The sequence below is a fragment of the Prionailurus viverrinus genome, chromosome E2 (assembly GCF_022837055.1).
Source record: "Prionailurus viverrinus isolate Anna chromosome E2, UM_Priviv_1.0, whole genome shotgun sequence".
In the NCBI taxonomy this organism is placed as follows: domain Eukaryota; kingdom Metazoa; phylum Chordata; class Mammalia; order Carnivora; family Felidae; genus Prionailurus; species Prionailurus viverrinus.
In genome coordinates this window covers 13593366-13612202 of record NC_062575.1, presented here as the reverse complement: position 1 = coordinate 13612202, position 18837 = coordinate 13593366, and the positions used below count along the sequence as shown (strand labels likewise).

The following is an 18837-nucleotide window of genomic DNA, read 5'->3' as shown; positions in this document are numbered from 1 at the left end:
CAACATCCTATAGAAACTATTATTATTATAACTAAATTATTAAACAAACAATTATTTTGGGTGATGGAGGATACTGGCTCAGAATAACAATTATTCTGCATTTTTGCTACATCCTACTTGATACGTTCTAATTAATTTAAAGAATAAATCTATCTCACCACCTCAAGGCAATCTATAAATCACCATTATGTGGCATTGCTAAACCCTCATGTATAATAGCAAAAGTTCCAACATGTATCAATTCAGATTGCCATGCTTTGCTGCAGGGTCTGCCACTCAGGAGAAAGCTCAATTTCCCAAGTTTGGTATACCTTAAAGCATCTGGAATTCCTTTTAAGTTACATAAACTGATACTTAAAATAATGGAAAGAACACATCCAGAACCAGAAAACTATGAAAAAAACATCTTGAGAAACTGAGTGAAAAAGGAAAGTCTAAGGATACTGGCTTTCCAGGGCCGAATGAAGCCAACCTGGCTTCAGAAAAGACACTGGTTTTCCTAACTTCAAGAAGGGAAATTCAGTTGCTTTCTACTAAGGTGCAAGAGTTGTTTTTTTTTTGTTGTTGTTGTTTGTTTGTTTGTTTGTTTTAAGTTCTGGCAGTAGGATGATGTTTTGTTTAGTAGGTATAATAAAAACTATGAATTAAAATTGACATGGAATACAATTTTTCACCCAGCTTAGAGTAAGTGTTTAACACTAACATCTTTGGGGCACCTGGATGGCTCAGTCAGTTAAGCATCCAACTCGATTTTGGCTCAGGTCATGATCTCATGGTTCATGAGATGGAGGCTGGCTGTGTCCTGACAGCTCGTAACTTGCTCAGCATTCTCTTTCCCTCTCTCTCTGCCCCTCCCTCACTCGTGCACGCGTGTGAGCACTCTCCCTCTCTCTCAAAATAAATGAATATTAAAAAACACAAAAAACATGGGTGCCTGGGTGGCGCAGTCAGTTAAGTGTTTGGCTCAGGTCATGACTTCACAGTTCGTGAGTTCAAGCCCAGCATCAGGCTCTGCACTGACAGTGTAGAGCCTGTTTGGGATTCTCTCTCCCCTCTCTCACTCTGCCCCTCCCCCACTCGCATGAGCACATGTGCACTCTCTCTCAAAATAAACAAACATTAAAAACACTAACAAATATCTTAAAAAAAACTAACATCTTTATGTGATAAAGCAAATGTAGTAAAATATTAATAGAATTTCAGTGATTGAGTATGTGAGTGTTCAATGTATGATTTTTTTCAATGTACAATTTCTTTAAACTTCTCTGTATGCTTGAAATTTTACATAATAAAATGGGGGCTAAAATGAAATGTACCTCTTAGAAACAGTGGTCATTAAACAAGATAATGTACATAAGCACAGAGCAGGTGCCCTGTATAATTTCTTTGTCCCTTTTGAACAAGGTCAGTTATCCAAAGAATAGGCTGCCTCAAAAGTCAACAACTTCAGGTTCTAGCAACATATATGTTCTTCAGCAAAGAACATAACTTGAAAAGCCTTCATCAATAAACAGTATAAACGAAGTCCTTTCAAAGTCATAGGTAAACTCAGAAGAAAATGGGAATCCCCTAGCTGCCAGGAAAAGGAAGGAAGAAGGATGGATTAAAAACCATGGCACCAAAAAAAGAGGAAGGAAGGAAGGAAGGAAGGAAGGAAGGAAGGAAGGAAGGAAGGAAGGAAGACTGTTTCATTAACCTAGGGCTTGGGGCTTAATGACAAGGAACAGGTCAAGATTTGCCTGATCCTCAGCAAATATTATGAAACTGGGCAAAAATAATATAAAAACAGGGAGGGGGACAAAACATAAGAAACTCTTAAATATGGAGAACAGAGGGTTACTGGAGGGGTTCTGGGAAGGGGGATAGGCTAAATGGGTAAAGGGCATTAAGGAATCTACTCCTGAAATCATTGTTGTACTGTATGCTAACTTGGATACAAATTTAAAAAATAAATATTATAAAATTGGAACTGAGATCAATTATGTACTATTGAAACTGCTTCCATACCTTCCATACTTTATATGAAAGAGACTATAACACAGAAAACTGATCACAAGAAAAAACTTTCTATACCCTTAGAACAGAAAAAAAGAAAAACCTGATTGTTTATCAACTTTCACCTTCCTAAAGAAAATGGGAAGGAACATGACTTCTTCATGTGACAAATCAAAGGCTGGCACATGAAACTGACCTGACTTGCCCAGACAACTAAGACAAAGCTTGCTAGCTGTCTGCAGGACTTGTGTGCTCTGTTCTCCTTTTCACAGCACCCAACTGTCACTGGGAGTACTTACTCGTCCCCGGTGTATCTAGGTACCTGCACATGAAAAGGTATCACCATTGGAATGTGAATAAGAGAGAGGTGATCACCTGAGGGCCAGGGATTTTTAGAACAGGAGGTTGAAAGGGTGAATTTTATGTTATGTGGATTATATGGAAGGAAGGAAGGAAGGAAGGAAGGAAGGAAGGAAGGAAGGAAGGAAGGGAGGGAGGGAGGAAGGAAGGTTGGTTAAAAAAACAGGGGGATGGGGTGCCTGGGTGGCTTGGTCGGTTAAATGTCCGACTTTGGCTCAGGTCATGATCTTGCGGTCCATGAGTTCGAGCCCCGCGTTGGGCTCTGTGCTGACAGCTCAGAGCCTGGAGCCTGTTTCAGATTCTGTGTCTCCCTCTCTCTGTGCTCCTCCCCTGTTCATGCTCTGTCTCTCTCTGTCTCAAAAATAAACATTAAAAAAATTAAAAAAAAAAAACAACAAAAAAACAGGGAGGTGCCTGGGTGGTCAAGCCCCCATGGGTCAGGCTCAGCACTGAGGGTGGAGCCTAAGATTCTTTCTCTCTCTCCTCACGCTAAAAATAAATAAATAAATAAATAAATAAATATTAAAAAAAATTTTTAACTGGGGAAAAAAAAGGCCTAGGAAACAAAAACACAAGATTGGAGGGGGCCAGGGTCTCTGGATCACCAGATGGCTGACAGTCTCCCACAACTTTTCCTATGTTAAGCCACTGATATTTTGGAATTCACTGTGGCAGTTAGTTTTACCCTAAATAATACATTAACCGAAAGGAAATCTTTTATCTTCTAAGTTAGTAAAAGGCTTGGCTCAACCCAGTTAGAGAGAAGCTGACCCCTTGACACTTAGCAAAATTATACCTATGGCACTCTCCTGCTAAAGTAGTTTTGTCAACATAGGGCAATAAAGATCTTTAACTTAATTTTTAAAAACGTCAAATAGGTAACATACCTGGCTCAAGTTTCTTTTAATTAAAAATATAAAGGGCATATTGGAAAGTTCTCACACATTTTTATCCTCCAATAGCCTAGTTTCTTCTGTATCCTTTCAGAGCATTCTAATGCAAATACAAGCAAATACCAATAAATATTTTCCTTCTTTTTACTTTGTCTTTGATTACAAAAAAGGTAATATACTATACCAAGTGGTAACTTTACTTTCTTCATTTAATAACAGATCTTGGAGATCTTTCCATACCTGGCATAAACACCTTCTTTTCTACAGCAATACAATAGCTCATTGTATGGATACACAATAACTTATTTAATCACCCCCTTATTAAGAGGTTTTGGATTGTTTCCAATTATTTGCTATTACAAAAAAAAAAAAAAGAAATCATCAATCAAATACTTCCTACACATTGTTCATACTGTTATATATAAATTTTCAGAAGAAGGTCTATTGGGTCAAAAGATCTATACATTTTTTACAATTTTTATAAATAATTCACGATCTCCTTTTCTAACAAATTACCCCTATTCATTCCCATTTGATACGTCAGAAATTAAAATTCAAGTCACAGTGATTTCTACTACTGCTTATGAAGGATTACTGGAATTGCCCCCATACTAATTACCAAGTAGACAAAATATAAAATAATTTTCAGTGGCTGCACAACAGGCAGCATAGGCCTGTGATCCCTAAGAGAAGGGAAACGAACAAGGTGTACCTGATGATTACCCCAGCTTACTGCCTGGAGGTGGTTTCTAGGCTGCAGCACAGGAGGGGGAGCCCAGACAGAATCTAGTTTTCTCACTGAGAAGAGGAGAGAAATCAAAAGTTCAATGGATTCAAGAGGACTAGAACTTGCAAGATAGAGTACTGGAAAAGAGAGAATACAGGATATCTGCGGAGGGATCACCCTGGGTTTTGTCCTATCCTATCTATGCACGTGTGGTGGCAAACAAAAAAAAAAAACTGAAAAGCGAATAGACCAATTAATTCCTGACATTCACACAAGGAAGGCAGTAGTTCATTCCCAGCAGCCAGAAAAGAGAGACCTTAAATAACTTGGGACACTGGGTAGAGTCCCGCTAAGAGTCAAATCCTACTAGTAGAATTCAATTAGGCACAGACTACAGGCTGCTCCAGACTTACCCTAACAAAGCTTAAAAGCAAGCCTCAAAAGGCTCAAACTGATCTGCATGTAACCTCTGTGCCAGACAAAATCTAACATTCTTTAAAGTAACTCAACAAAATTCAGCACTCAAAGATGTAAGATGCACAGTGGTCAATATTCAGTAAAAAACCACCACACATGCAAAGAAGCAAGAATGTGACCCACAGGAAGAAAAATTAATCAGTAGAAAAAGACCAAGAAATGACAACTGATGTAATTAGCAAATGAGGACCTTAAAACAGCTATTATACATACACTGAAGACTGTAGGAGTGCCTGGGTGGCTTAGTCAGTTAAGCGTCCAACACTTGCTTTCAGCTTAGGTCAAATCCCACAGTTTGTGATCCATGTCAGGATCTGCGCTGACAGTGCACAGCCTGCTTGGGATTCTCTCTCTGCCCTTTCCCTGCTCACACATGCATGCACACCCATGTGCTCTCTCTCTCTCCCCCCCTCTCTCAAAATAAATAAATAAATAAAAAGATTATAAGGAAGGGGTGGCTTAGTTGGTAGAGCACGTGACTCTTGATCTTGGGGTTGTGAGTTCAAGCCCATGTTGGGTGTAGAGATTACTGAAAAGTAAAATTAAAGGGGTGCCTGGGTGGTTCAGTTGGTTGGGTGACCAACTTCGGCTCAGGCCATGATCTCGCAGTTTGTGAGTTCGAGCCCCGCGTCAGGCTCTGCGCTGACAGCTCGGAGCCTGGAGCCTGCTTCGGAGTCTGTGTCTCCTCCTCTCTCTGCCCCTCTCCTGCTCACAGAATGTATTACTATCTCTCAGTAATAAACGTTAAAAAAAAATTTTTAAAAAGTAAAATTGAAAAAATGACTGTAAAGGAAAACATGAACATAATAAAAGAGAGAAATGGGATACTATATAATATTATATAAAAGACCCCAATCTATTTTACAGATGAAAAATAAAATATCAAAAATGAAAAATACATTAGATGGCTTTACCAGACTGAAGACCACGGAAGAAAGCCCAAAGATACAGCAATAGTAATTATCCAAAATGAAACAGAGAGGGGAAAAAACAAGTGTTGGTGCAGGGGAGAGGGAGAGAGGAGAGGGGAGGGTGAAGAACAGATCCTCAAGACTTGAGACAATAGCAAGCAATTTAACCTATGAAAAATTAGAGCACAGGAGAGGAAGGACAGAAAAACTATTTGAAGAAATAACAGGCACATAGTATATGTTCAAAATTTATTGACAGATTTATTTAAAAATGGAAAAGGGGGGGCGCCTGGGTGGCGCAGTCGGTTAAGCGTCCGACTTCAGCCAGGTCACGATCTCGCGGTCCGTGAGTTCGAGCCCCGCGTCGGGCTCTGGGCTGATGGCTCAGAGCCTGGAGCCTGTTTCCGATTCTGTGTCTCCCTCTCTCTCTGCCCCTCCCCCGTTCATGCTCTGTCTCTCTCTGTCCCAAAAATAAATAAACGTTGAAAAAAAAAAAATTTAAAAATGGAAAAGGGTTATAAAAAACAAAATGAAAATATGTATGTAAATGTAAAAGTTATCAGAAAAGCACTGTGGAGGGGCGCCTGGGTGGCGCAGTCGGTTAAGCGTCCGACTTCAGCCAGGTCACCATCTCGCGGTCCGTGAGTTCGAGCCCCGCGTCAGGCTCTGGGCTGATGGCTCAGAGCCTGGAGCCTGTTTCCGATTCTGTGTCTCCCTCTCTCTCTGCCCCTCCCCTGCTCATGCTCTGTCTCTCTCTGTCCCAAAAATAAATAAACGTTGAAAAAAAAAATTAAAAAAAAAAAAAAGAAAAGCACTGTGGAGGGGTGCCTGGGTGGCTCAGTGGGTTAAGTGTCTGACTCTTGACTTCTGCTTAGGTCAGGATCTCATGGTGTGTGTGGAGCCTGCTTAAGATTCTCTCTCTCTCCATTTCCCTTTGCTCCTCCCTCACTCATGCACTCCCTCAAAAAAGAAAAGAAAAGGAAAGAGAAAAGAAAAGCAATGTGATAACACAGAAAGACAGAGGCTTTAAATTTAAAAAGATCTGGGTTGGAGTCTAGCTCTTATTCTTAAAACTTATATGACTTGGACAAATCACAATCCATCTGATTCATTTTTTTATCTGTAAAATAAGGCTGGTAATCTGTCCTATCTACCGTATATTTTGTCAAGAGTTGGAAATAATATAAAAAGCATTCCATAAATCACATATTGAATAGCAACTTACATGACTCATAGTAATTATTTAGGGAGAAGATTGTTAGGCCAATACTTAGTTTATAAAAAGCAAGCATATTAGGGTGAGTTCCTCTCTGACATTACACTTGGTCCCACATCTCCCCTCCCCTACGCCAAGAGTTAAGAAAAGCTGGGGCACCTGGGTAGCTCAGTCGGGTAAGCATCCAACTTCAGCTCAGGTCATGATCTCGTGCCAACGTTTAAAAAAAAAAAAAACAAAAAACAACTTTATTCTTCTTTAAAAAAAAAAGAGCTAAGAAGTTTTTTGGAATACATCATTTTATATGAAACAAAACTCTGAAGTCATCTTTTTTATGCCAGATAATCCCACTCATCAATGAACCCATACAGTGAGTGCTCAATAAATATTTACAAGTGATGAGTGAATCTACACCGATTCTCTTCTTTTTTTCTGGGGGTAGATAAACCAAATGAAAAGCTTGGGGGAAAAATTTCAGGAAGACTCCAAAGGTGAAGCCCTACACGAAAATGACTAATTCATCCTATCTCCTCACACTTAGCTGTAGATTTCAAGATACAAAAGAGTAAACAATGAAGTTGCTGCAAACACATATACTATTTACTCAAAATCAGAACTACTATGATGAACCATATGAAACTGCTGTTTTTTGTAAGTCAAATATGATCAAATATTAGAAGTGCTGGTAGGGGGACAGGGGCAGTGGACCAAGCAAAGGGAAAGATACTAAACAATATGCTGGGGCAGAATATTCCCAAATCACTGAATATAAAATCTTTACCAACAAACGTTGTTTACATAAAAACTGTAAACTCACAAGCTATAAGGCACTGCTTTCTGGAAGCCTACCCCACTAGGCTATGTATTTGTGTGGGAGAACAGCAGGATGTTGCATGAGCTAGCAGGAGGCAGAGCTGGAGAAAGAGGCATAGATCATCCCACTAAAGAATGTAAATTTGTCTCCACAAGAGGAAGGGAACCACACCAATGTCTTCTGACTTCTGCTTTCACTGCTCTTTCTCCCATTTTAGATATGCTTTCAAGTTGGAAATCAATATACAATAGTATAAATTCTTGAAACTTCTTAAAATGATAAACAACTGTGAGTTCCTAATAAACCAATCAACTCTAATAGGAGACTGGAATTTTAACTGTTTCAACACTTATTCAAAATGAACTCTGCTACCAAATAACCTCAAGAAGAAGGCTTACATACTGCAAATATTTTGCAATGCCCTTAATGTATGATTAATTTACGTATTTATACTTTAATATAGATTGTTTCACAAGCCAGAGAATGCTGCAACCTTAGCAATATCAAAGTCTTTACATATTACTCCCCCTCTGAAAAGTTGCCAATTTTCAGGAAATTTTTAGTGATTTTGAAATTTATCTGGTTTTACAAAGGGCAAAAAGAGAGAATCAATGCGTTCTTTTTCTCAGCTAATAAAAAGCTATGTTCTTAGTCATTCCATTCTACAGAGGGAGGATCTGCGTTAAGTAATGCTGTCTTCAGAATACAAGAACTAATTCTTTTCCTCTCCTATTTAAGAACGGGACTTTCCTCTTTGTCTGATTGGCAGTATATTCCAAATTTAGGCATCATTTAGGCCATGAGAACTGAAGAACATTTGGTAGAACTGAATTCCTCTACCCAGAGAATTCACTCCTTTGCACTCCATAATCTCAAAGTGCACACATTTTTAATACTCAGTAAAGACTAAATGTTCTTGATCTTTCTCTTCAAGTAAGTTCAACTAAAGTTTTCATGAAGGAGCCTAGGAAGAATTACATAAAAGGTGTGACACATTACATTTCACTTCACATTTCTTTTAAAACAGTGAACATAAAACCTCATCTTGAACAATTTCATCTGCAACAACAAAGAGAAAGGGAAGGCAAAGACCATTTATGGGCAAATGCAATTTGATGCATGGTCTACATATTTTAAAAAGTTTGATCCTCACCATAACCCTGTGGGAGTAGGTTTCATATCTCAGTTTTATAGATAAGAACATTGAAAGTTGGAGAAATTAATTTGTCCAAGGTCACAGTAAGCGGTTAAGTGAGCTGGGATTTGAATCCAGGATTGTAATTCTGATTTTTATATCTTCCCTTAATAGGTGTGCTCAGTAGATGGCACTAATTTAACAGATGGCAGATTTTGTTCATAATTAAAGCCCTCCTTTACATCCCCTTCTCCCTCCTTGAAATTTCTGTCCACTTCAGAGTGGTTATCACATTACAGAGCTGCTCTGGACAGTGCAGGAACTTTGGGAATTCTGTTAAGTGACCTGCAGGCTCTTTCTAGTTAAACTTAAGTTACAAATGAAAATACCTTCTGTATCTTTCTTTAAACATTTCTTTTTCTTTTATTCTTTGTTGTTGTTGTTACTCTGCACTTAAACTGATTTATAGCTTGTATGCACATTCTCCTGGTTAATTTTTCTTATATACCATTTCAACTCACTGTTTATCTTGCTTCTCATTCTTAATATATCACACTTGTTATTTTTTTTTAAAGGAACACAAAAACAGTTTCAGAGTCTGTTCTATTTTATAAGTGTACAGATCCAGGAATTCAAGTCAGCACCCATTTTCACTATGACTTCCCCTACAAAGAGTTATACATGTTATTCAAGCCTTCATTAGGAGAAGGTACTATAAATACTATGAATTCAATCTAACATAACTTTCCAATTTCAATAAAATTATTAAAACTGAATGAAAATAGATGCCTAGTTCTCTTAATTGTTTTTAGATTCCAGTCCACACTTCTTGTTCCTCCACACTCTATTTTGATGCAGATACAAGGATTAGTACTGGCACTGTTCGGAGGACCATCACTTGAGCTTCCTTCGTAGGTTTCAAATTTATGTAACTCAACCGAAGATGAACCACTTACTGACTTCCAGTTTTAGGAGTATTGCTCTTCTCAAGCTAAAGGAGCGCCCCTTACAATTCATAATTTAGACACAGGGAAGACAAGATTCATCCATAAACCAGATTAGGAGACATTTTAAGGTAGCTAAATTAAGAATTTCATGATATGGGGGTACCTGGCTGGCTCAGTCAGTACAGCATGAGACTTTTGATCTCACGGTGGTAGGTTTGAGCCCCACTCTGGGTGTAGAGATTACTTAAAAATAAAATCTTAAAAAAAAACAAAAAAAGGAATTTCATGATATGAATAACCAATTTAAGAAGAATGAAAAGCTTTTTTCTGATTCTCCCAACCATTTCTTCTACTCATATCATAAATGCCCATAGCATTTAATTTACCATTCTTCTATGATACTATTTTATAACTTAAATTAATAATTTTTAGTAAAACTATCTTTTTCTTCTTCTAGATCAGCCCTAATAGACATATAAACCACATCTAAACCTCGTTATATAGTCATATTAAAAAATTAAAAAAAATTGACTTTAATAAAGCACTTAACCCAATACATCCAAAGTAAATTGTCATTTAAACATGTAATCAATTTAAAAAATTAATGAGATATCTTAAATTTGGTTTTTTTTGTACTAAGTTTTTAAAATCAAGTGTGTCTTTCACACTTATAGGGCATCCCAATTCAGACAATTCATGTTTCAGTTTCTCAACAGCTACATGTAAGTGGTGACTACCACACTGGACCACCACAGGGACAGAAGGAAGAAGAATGAGCTATTTTACAGTTGGACAGACTTGCTTTCAAATCTTAATTCCACTATTTATTAGCCCTGAGGCAGTCTCCTCATTAAAAAATAATTAATAATAATAATAATACATCTCTGATAGGATTAAATGAGACATAATGCCCAGAAAACATCTGGTCTCTTAGCTAGCACAGGGCACACAAAAAGCCTTCAATAAATGCTAACAATTACCATGTATTTATACCCTCTAACACTAGCACAGTGTCTTACACATAGTAGGTATTCAATAAATGTTTGTTGAAGGAAGAAAAACTAATTTGCATGACATCCTATAACCCATTTTAATTGCTTCTTTTTCAAATATATAAATATCTCATATAAACAAGTAAGTTTTGGGGCACCTGGGTGGCTCAGTCAGTTGAGTGTCCAACTTCAGCTCAGGTCATGATCAAACGGTTTGGGAGTTTGAGCCCCGCAATGGGCTCGCTGCCACCAGCGAAGAGCCCCGTTCAGATCTTCTGTCCCCCTTTCTCTGTCCCTCCCTCCTGCACTTGCACTCTCTCAAATATAAATATTTAAATAAATAAACAGGTAAGTTTTATTTTTTGGATTGTTGCTGGCTAAATTGTTTTTGAACACATTAGGCGAAATATACAAAAGGAAATGTACCATTTTATCTTTCAGACTGTTCAAGTATTTTACTTTCTTCCAAAAAAACAATGAATTATTAAGCAAATATATGCTATTAAGCACTCTTTATCAAGAGACTTCTTAAAAGAGTATTTCTTGGGGTGCATGTGACTCAGGACCTCAGGATTGTGAATTCAAGCCCCACGTGGGGTGTAGAGATTAACAAAAGTATTCCTCATCAATAACAGTGGTATTTTACAGGTAACTCTCAATTATCTGCAGGAATATTTTTATCTCAGGTTGGGATGAAAACACATCCCATTTCTGGGCTTTACTTGAAAAACAAGCCAGTGGTATATGTAAAACCCTTTACAATCTGGACTCTGAAAAAATTCTCAAGCTCTCTATTTCAGACAGTACAACCCCCTAAATTTCTTAAAGCATTTTCCCTTTTCACCTGTGCTTAGAATTCACTTGCACATAATTGCTTTCTTACAGATCACAGAATCACAAAGTATCAGAGCTATTAAGAGATATTCCAGTCTTGGCATTTTCCAAAGCATGTACCGTAAAAGGTACATAAAAGGTAAGCAAGATAATTTCGGATGGTATTAGTATTGTATACTTTAACTGCCATATATTTTGTTTGGTGTATATTAGAAAAATATAACTGTCACATCAAACTCAAAAATTCATGTATATCTTCACTTATGACATGGTTAAAGTAGACAGTCACAATTTAAGCGAGGGGAAATTTTTTTTTTAATTTTAATTTTTTAGAGAGACAGAGAGAGAAGCAGTGGGCTTGCAAACACAAGCATGTGTGAGCAGGGGAGGGGCAGAGAGAGGGAGACAGAGGATCCAAAATGGGCTCCAAGCGACAGCAGAGGCCTGACACAGGGCTGGAGTTCACGAACTGCAAGATCATGACCTGAGCAGAAGTCAGCCGTGTAACCAACTGGGCCACCCAGGAGTACCAAGGGGGCAGGAAACTTTTAAGCTTAGAGTAGCAGAGCTGGATTCCATCCAAGTTTAAAACCTAATTTTCTGCTCTTTTCATTGCCCTAAAGAATCTACTGTCTATATGACATCAAGGGATTAACACTCTCCTATATAATTGTTTCTTGATTATTATCTCATTTATCAAACCAATTATAAGCAGTGGCGGTGTCTTAAAGTACTAGTGTTCTTTCACAATGATAGGTGCAGAACAAGAGATCAAAAATGCCTTGATTTTGTGGTTAGATTGCTTCCAACCACTGAGAGTTAGCATTGGAGGAAATTCCACATTGGCTCAAACAGAACAATCATAATATATCCTAAACTCAAACAATGTTTGGATTAACTGCCATTTGCATTATTCATATCCCTATTTCCTCCCATGAATGAAAAAGGAATCAGGAGATGGTATGCCTATAAATCCTAGCAACCATATGACATACGCATGCAGAGGATATAAGAAACTTGTACAGGTTAAATAACAGGGGTCTTACAAATTGTATTACCCAAACCTGTCATTTAATACATGAGGAAACTGGGACTCAGAGTGGTAAGAAGACTTGCTCACAGTCATATGGTTTCCTAACGGCAGTGCCAGCTCTAGTCCTAGTTCACTGTGCTGTTCCATGGATTCAATACAAATAGTAGAGAAATGTATCTAAATTTTTCCATTATACTAGTACAAATCCTGCTTAAGGTGAGATGGGATTTGAAAATCTTTTCATGGGGCACCTGGGTGGCGCAGTCGGTTAAGCGTCCGACTTCAGCCAGGTCACCATCTCGCGGTCCGTGAGTTCGAGCCCCGCGTCAGGCTCTGGGCTGATGGCTCAGAGCCTGAAGCCTGTTTCCGATTCTGTGTCTCCCTCTCTCTCTGCCCCTCCCCCGTTCATGCTCTGTCTCTCTCTGTCCCAAAAATAAATAAACGTTGAAAAAAAAAATTAAAAAAAAAAAAAAATCTTTTCATTAAGCAGAAATTCTGCTCATGATGGACTTAAACTAATAAATTAAATTAGCTTTGTCTAATAATGCTGGTCTGTCTGCCTGAGAAACCTACAATATTCCAATGCATAGGAGCTGTTGCTACCCAACTGTTCTTGGTAGTGAAGAAAAGAGGATTCTAGGGGCGCGTGGGTGGCTCAGTCGGTTAAGCGTCCGACTTCAGCTCAGGTCACGATCTCGCGGTCCGTGAGTTCGAGCCCCGCGTCGGGCTCTGGGCTGATGGCCCAGAGCCTGGAGCCTACTTCCGATTCTGTGTCTCCCTCTCTCTCTGCTCCTCCCCCGTTCATGCTCTGTCTCTCTCTGTCTCAAAAATAAATAAACTTTAAAGAAAAGAGGATTCTAATTCCAGGTGACTCTTATTTTGTGTACATTTCTGAACCCCTGGCATTCTCAACAGTCTCAATTTCCTTAGCTGCAACCATCCATGGTAGATTGCAAAGCATAAGGTCTTTTGAAGTCAAAAAGAACTTACTGAATACCAGGTCTTACCACTTAGAACATAACATCAGACAAATCACTCCATCTCTCTGAACCTGTTTCTCAACTAACGTAATAAGATATTCACCTCACAGGACTATCAAGAGCATTAAATGAGATGATATAGACAGTGCAGAACATGATCTTAGGATACAGTTAAGTGAAAGGTTAAGAAGAGAATAGAGGCACCTGGCTGGCTCAGTTTGTGGAGTGTGTGACTCTTAATGTCAGGGTTGTAAGTTCAAGCCCCATACTGGGTATAGAAATTACTTAAAAATAGAAATCTTAAAAAAAAATTTTTTTAAAGAAGAGAGTAACAAAAATTCTCATCTATGAGTTTAAGAGCAGGTTTATGGTTTGTAATGTTTAAATGTTAATTCCTGTTCAATACATCAAATATCTTAAATAAGTATCTACATTTTTTTTTAAGTCCTTGTCAAAGATACACATTGAAGTAGTTAGAAAGTGAAATGACATGTATCTGAGACTTGCTTTAAAGGATGCCAGTCTCCCAACTCCTGTGCCATACAAACAAAATTAGTAGAGATAGTTGAAAGTGGGTGATGCATACCATGGAGAATCACCATACTACTCTATTTATGTATATACTTGAAATTTTCCATAGCAGAAAGTTATTTATTTATTTATTTATTCATTTACTTACTTAATTTTAAGTACACTCCATACCCAGCATGGAGCCCAATGCAGGGTCTGAATTCACGATCCTAAGATCAAAACCTGAGCTGAGATCAAGAGTCAGATGCTAACCAACTGAGCCACCCAGATGCCCCACAAAGTTTTTTGTTTTAAAACCCAACAAAAAACAACACAAATAAAAAGCTAAGAAAAACTATACACATAAGTAATAAACTTTTCCCCAAAAACTAATGTCTCCATCAGAAACTTCTAAACACAAGATAATACTGGTCATTTCAGCCAAAATAAAGTATCTTAAAATTACTCTCAATACAAAGCATGTTTTATCTCTTTATTAAATACTAACTAAACAGCAGTATCTTCTCTTTCTTTGGTATTATTATTCCTCCACCTGGTAGAATAGCCTAGAGTATATTTTTTCCTTTTTCTCCTTTATACATCCTTGTTATATTTTTTTAATGACTAGAACTACCATTAGTTCTATATGTATATACAAGTATGTAAATATACATGAATGTATACACATATACATATGTATATGTATATAAAAATAACTAGGACTACTATACTACCATTACTACTCTTACATCTATTATTTAATAGTGCACCCATCGGGTATACTTGACCTTTTAAAGTTTGTTTGTTTATTTATGTATTTTTATTTTGAGAGAGAGATGGAGAGCATGCAGGGGAGGAGCAGAGAGAGAGACAGAAAGAATCCCAAGCAGGCTCCACACTGTCAGTGCAGAGTCTGAAATCACAAACTGTGAGACCATGACCTGAGCCAAAGTCAAGATTAGAACACTTAACTGACTGAACCACCCAGGTGCCCCTATCCTTGACCTTTTAAAAAGCAGGACTCATCTGGGGCAGCTGATCCAACTTCAGCTCAGGTCATGATCTAGCAGTCTGTGAGCCTGAGCCCCATGTCAGGTTCTGTGCTGACAGCTCAGAGCCTGGAGCCTGCTGCAATTCTGTGTCTCCCTCTCTCTCTCTGCCCCTACCTCACTCACACTGTCTCTCTCTCAAAAATAAACATTAAAAAAAATTTTTTTTAAAAAGCATGCTTCGGGGCGCCTGGGTGGCTCGGTCGGTTAAGCGTCCGACTTCGGCTCGGGTCATGATCTCGCGGTCCGTGAGTTCGAGCCCCGCGTCGGGCTCTGTGCTGACAGCTCAGAGCCTGGAGCCTGTTTCAGATTCTGTGTCTCCCTCTCTCTGACCCTCCCCCGTTCATGCTCTGTCTCTCTCTGTCTCAAAAATAAAACGTTAAAAAAATTAAAAAAAAAAAAAAAAGCATGCTTCATCTGAGAGGATTAAAAAAAATCCCTCACATAACACATAACCTTCAAAATAATGGACAAAGTGAGGAAAAGCTGTGAACTATAGCCCATTTGCAAATTTACTATACTTTACACATAGATTTTTAATTTGTTGGCACATGATGCATTAAATAAACTGAAAGTATCAGTTGAAATTATTTAAAGGTAACCATAAATACCTGCAAATAACTTTTGTAAGTGAATTACTATAAAACTTTGAACACTACACTACAGTACAACCTTAAAATATCTGAACTTAAGACTTAACACTATATACTCCCATCTTGTTTCAAAATAAAAACGTTTACTGGGGCGCCTGGGTGGCTCACTCGGTTGAGCTTCCGACTTTGGCTCAGGTCATGATCTCGCGGTGCGTGAGTTCGAGCCCCACGTCGGGCTCTGTGCTGACAGCTCAGAGCCTGAAGCCTATTTCAGATTCTGTGTCTCCCTCTCTCTCTGACCCTCCCCCATTCACGCTCTGTCTCTCTCTGTCTCAAAAATAAACAAACATTAAAAACAACATTTTTCAAAATAAAAATGTTTACTATACTAACATTTATTATTATTATTATGTTATGTTTTATTTATTTATTTTGAGAGAGAGCGAGCAAGAGTGGGGAAGACGCAGAGAGAGAGGGCACGGAGCCTGACATAGGACTCAATCCCACAACCTTGGGATCATGACCTGTGCCAAAATCAAGAGTCAGATGCTCAACCGACTGGGCCACCTAGGCAACTCTACTATACTACCATTTAAATACTCACACGCTTTGCCTTTTCATAATTTTCATAGCAAGCACACAGAGAACAATCTTCTCCAAATTTGTATCCAAAAGGATAAAGAAGCACATTATGTCAACTTCCCTATCAAACAGTCCCACTTACCAAAAAGCAAAGACAAAACATATTCCATAATTTTACTTCAAATGTGCCTAGGCAGTTTATTTCTTTAATTCAGATATACTCTTTCAAACATATAAATGAGATTTAACTAATTCTCAAACTAAGTGTGTTAAAATTTCCTTCTGCCATCTTTAAAGGAAGAAAAAGTAGTTTCAAAATAGTTCCACCTCCAGATGCTTGGCTGGCTCAGTCTGTAGAGCATGCAACTCTTGATCTCAGGATTTCGAGTTCAAGCCCCACTTTGGATGTGGAGCCTACTTAAAACAGAAGAAAAAAAAAAAAAAAAAAGGTTTCACCTCCTGAGAAATAACACAGTCATTCATGGTACTCTTCTTTCAACTTTTAAGTTTATAAAATTATAGGAAAATTAATTAAATTGGAAATTTGGAAAGCCCTGCTCTCCAAAATACCCCACCTCCAAATTACATGACACCTTTTCTTTCTTCCTCTGGAGCTAAAACTGACTCCATTAGTTTATTCATCCTCAATCTCAGTCAATGTGGAGCAGGGACTACATCTTCAAGCCAGGTTCTTTACACTAAGTAATGCAAGACAGTGTCCACAAAATTAAACAGACTCCAAAAAGTGGCCAAATCTAAGTTATTTATGGATTACATATGCTGCTACACACTTCTACATGCATGACAAAGGAAGCCAGCTCCCATAAGTGGAGGTTTCCAAATGCCCCTAATGCACACAAAGAAAGAGACATGTACTCCATGCATGGGCCACTTTTTGCTACTTTCCCTAATAACATCCTGTTTCTGCCACAACCACTAACAAAGTGTTCAGTCACCAATATTAGGGTCCTACTTTGAGGGAACAACATCTATTATATACCCTCAGAGACCAAACAGAAAACTCCAAAAAGCCTGACAGTTAAGAATCTTAGCTGTATCTACAAGAAAAGTAGCTGAAAAATAAGGAATAACAATGGATTATCCTTCTAGTCTTCAAGCTGTAGATGAGAAGTCATCTGCGGCCCCACATTTCTGTTGGCTCTGGAAACTTCCTTTCTGTCTTCTGATTATGTGTGTCTTTTCCTCTTGTGAACTACTCTGTATAGAATACTAGATAAAGCAGATACCACAGTGGGATGGGGGTAGGGGTGTACTGCCAAAGCTAGCAATTTTCTACAAACCAGTGGTCTTCCCATGATCATGAACACCCCAGACAATTCTGATACAATTCCCCAAATAAAACTGTTATCAAGAGCAGTTTCATTCTATTTGTCAACCTTTGGGCCTAATTCTATACACCTAAACCTTAAAACAAAACAAACCCCTACCAGATTTGCTCCGACACTTTGATAATTGTCAAATATACTGCAGCATTAAATCTAGAAAGGACATTCTCTGTGTCACTTAACTGAATCACGTTAAAGAATATCAAATCTAGATCTCATTAAGAGGTCCTGTTAAAATCATATTCAGACGTCAGAAAGGCAAGATCCCACAACCCAATCACAAATACTGTATAGGTATTACAGCTTCGACTGCTGTCCCAACTTTTCAAGCTTTGGGACTCTAAATTACTTGGAGTAACAGCTTAAACTTGAGATGCACTACAAATTGACCAAAAGAAATTAAGAAAATAAAAGGCATACATTAGTTTCAGCACATATTCATAGTAAGAATTTGCGAATTAGAAAAGAATAGGGTAAAGACAGTAAATTCGATGTTTGGACTACAATACACATCAGAACAGAACCCGAGCTACCTAAACAAACCTTACCTACTGCCAATAAACACAAGAGCGTTTCTTAACGGCTTAAGTACGACAACCATTTTTTTTTTCATGTTTAAAAGGGCTGCTACAAATTGTCCAAGTCGAAACAAATAGCAAAATTCTAAGCCGGTCTTCAGCGAGGAGCTACTGTGCTTACAGCATCACACAAAAGACCGAAGCAAACATAAACACGCTCTGGGCCTTCGCAGATAGCGGCCAGGAGCCAGGGTCTGACTCCCAGACCCCCGCCCCGGCGAGGGAATGAGGAGTGGGGGTGGGGTCCTCATCTCGGAATGCGCCGGGGAGCTAGCTAGGGACGGGGAGGGAAGGAGCGAGTGCAGCACAGAGGAAGAGAGAGAAGCAGCGGACCGGCGTCAGCGGCTTCCAAGGCCGGCAACACCCTCAGGCCCGCACCAGGCCTGGCCCTCCCGGCTCCGTCCCGCCTCCTCCTTACCTCCCTCACGTCCTGCAGGCACTCGAGCACCGCCAGGTTGTTGCTCCAGGTGTGCTTGGGACACACACGGGTCACGTCCTCCCTGCAGGACTCTTCCTCCGCTAGCTTCCAGCCCCCGCCAGCCCCGCCGGGCCCTGCTCCGCCCCGCCGGGCCGGAGGCCCACCCGCCGGGAAAGGCGGCTGCGGCGGCTGAGGCGGTTGCTGCGGTGGCTGCTGCTGGTGCTGGAGCTGAGATGACTGAGGCATCTGGAGCAGCGGCTGACCCGCCTGCCCGCCTCCTCCAGTCTGCCCTACAAAGGACGGAAAGTTGGCCCCCGGGCCCTGGCCCTGGCCGTGGCCGCCCTGGCCCGGGAGTTTCTGGGCCCCGGCCGCCGCGAGCAGCAGCAGCTGCAGCGCCGCCGACAAGCGGAACATCCTCCGTACACGTCCACACGCCGCCATCTTGGG

At 39.4% G+C, this 18837-nt stretch overlaps 1 protein-coding gene across 2 annotated transcripts in view; it reads right to left on the bottom strand.

Moving 5' to 3' along the window:
• GLG1 (golgi glycoprotein 1) overlaps nucleotides 1–18837 on the bottom strand; it is a 149410-nt gene extending 130573 nt beyond the window's left edge. For both annotated transcript variants that reach the window (XM_047836693.1, XM_047836694.1), the window contains exon 1: nucleotides 18391–18837. In XM_047836693.1, the coding sequence (XP_047692649.1) occupies nucleotides 18391–18831 (441 nt within the window). In that variant the 5' untranslated portion in view covers nucleotides 18832–18837. The remainder of the gene's footprint in view (nucleotides 1–18390) is intronic.